The 852-nt window shown below is 46.4% G+C and overlaps 1 protein-coding gene across 1 annotated transcript; it reads left to right on the top strand.

The window, feature by feature from the left end:
• Window positions 1-351: 351 nt before the first annotated feature.
• LOC108490396 (olfactory receptor 12D3-like) lies at window positions 352-846 on the top strand (the record flags this gene model as incomplete). The annotated part of the gene is made up of 1 exon (XM_017796453.1): window positions 352-846. A coding segment is annotated over exon 1 (495 nt), but the record flags the coding sequence as incomplete, so codon positions are not given.
• Window positions 847-852: the final 6 nt, after the last annotated feature.

Here is an 852-nt window from a genome sequence, read left to right as displayed (position 1 = left end):
AGAGTGAACAACTATTCCCGGTGTTGATAGGCTTTCAATGAGTCTAGCCCTTGATTCTGATGCTGTTCATGAGACTATGGTCATATCCAGTAGAATACTTTTCATCTGTATCTGGTTCAATTTTAGCACTCTTCTTTAAAAAAAATCTAAAGCTATTTTATGAGTTCAGAATTCATCAGCTACAATGACCTTTAGTAATTTTGTTGCAAGGATTGAGCTCACTTCCTGACTGTCCTTTACCCGATAGCTCATTCCTCCAAGGCTCCTCCGTGAAGCTGGCTTCTGCTTCACTCAGTATAGGATATAAAATTCAGAAAACACTGAGTCACTTATTTTGAATTTCCCCCAGTAATGGAGAATGCCAGTGCAGTGGGTGAGTTCCTCCTGCTGGGCCTGACCAGTGTTCAGGAGTTGTGGCCCGTCTTCTTTGTGATGTTCTTAATAATTTACCTGACGAACTTAGTTGGAAATGGAGCAATATTAGTGATTGTTACTCTGGAACAAAGACTCCACTCCCCCATGTACTTCTTCCTGGGAAACCTGTCTTGTCTGGATATTTGCTACTCTTCTGTGACTCTTCCCAAGGTTCTCGCCAACCTCATCTCCAGGCGCAGGGCCATCTCCTTCCTTGGCTGCATCACTCAGTTGCACTTCTTCCACTTTCTGGGAAGCACGGAGGCCATCCTGTTGGCAGTGATGGCCTTTGACCGTTTCGTGGCCATCTGCAGTCCACTCCGCTACACCACCATCATGAACCCCCAGCTGTGCATCCTGCTGGCAGCCCTGGCCTGGCTCATCAGCTTCTTCTATGCGCTGATGCATTCTGTCATGACGGCACACCTGAACTTTTGC

Source organism: Nannospalax galili, unplaced genomic scaffold (genome assembly GCF_000622305.1).
Source record: "Nannospalax galili isolate Female #2095 unplaced genomic scaffold, S.galili_v1.0 C48291447, whole genome shotgun sequence".
Classification (NCBI taxonomy): Eukaryota; Metazoa; Chordata; class Mammalia; order Rodentia; family Spalacidae; genus Nannospalax; species Nannospalax galili.
Note: the sequence above shows the minus strand (reverse complement) of the source record. Positions and strands in the feature narration are given on the sequence as shown.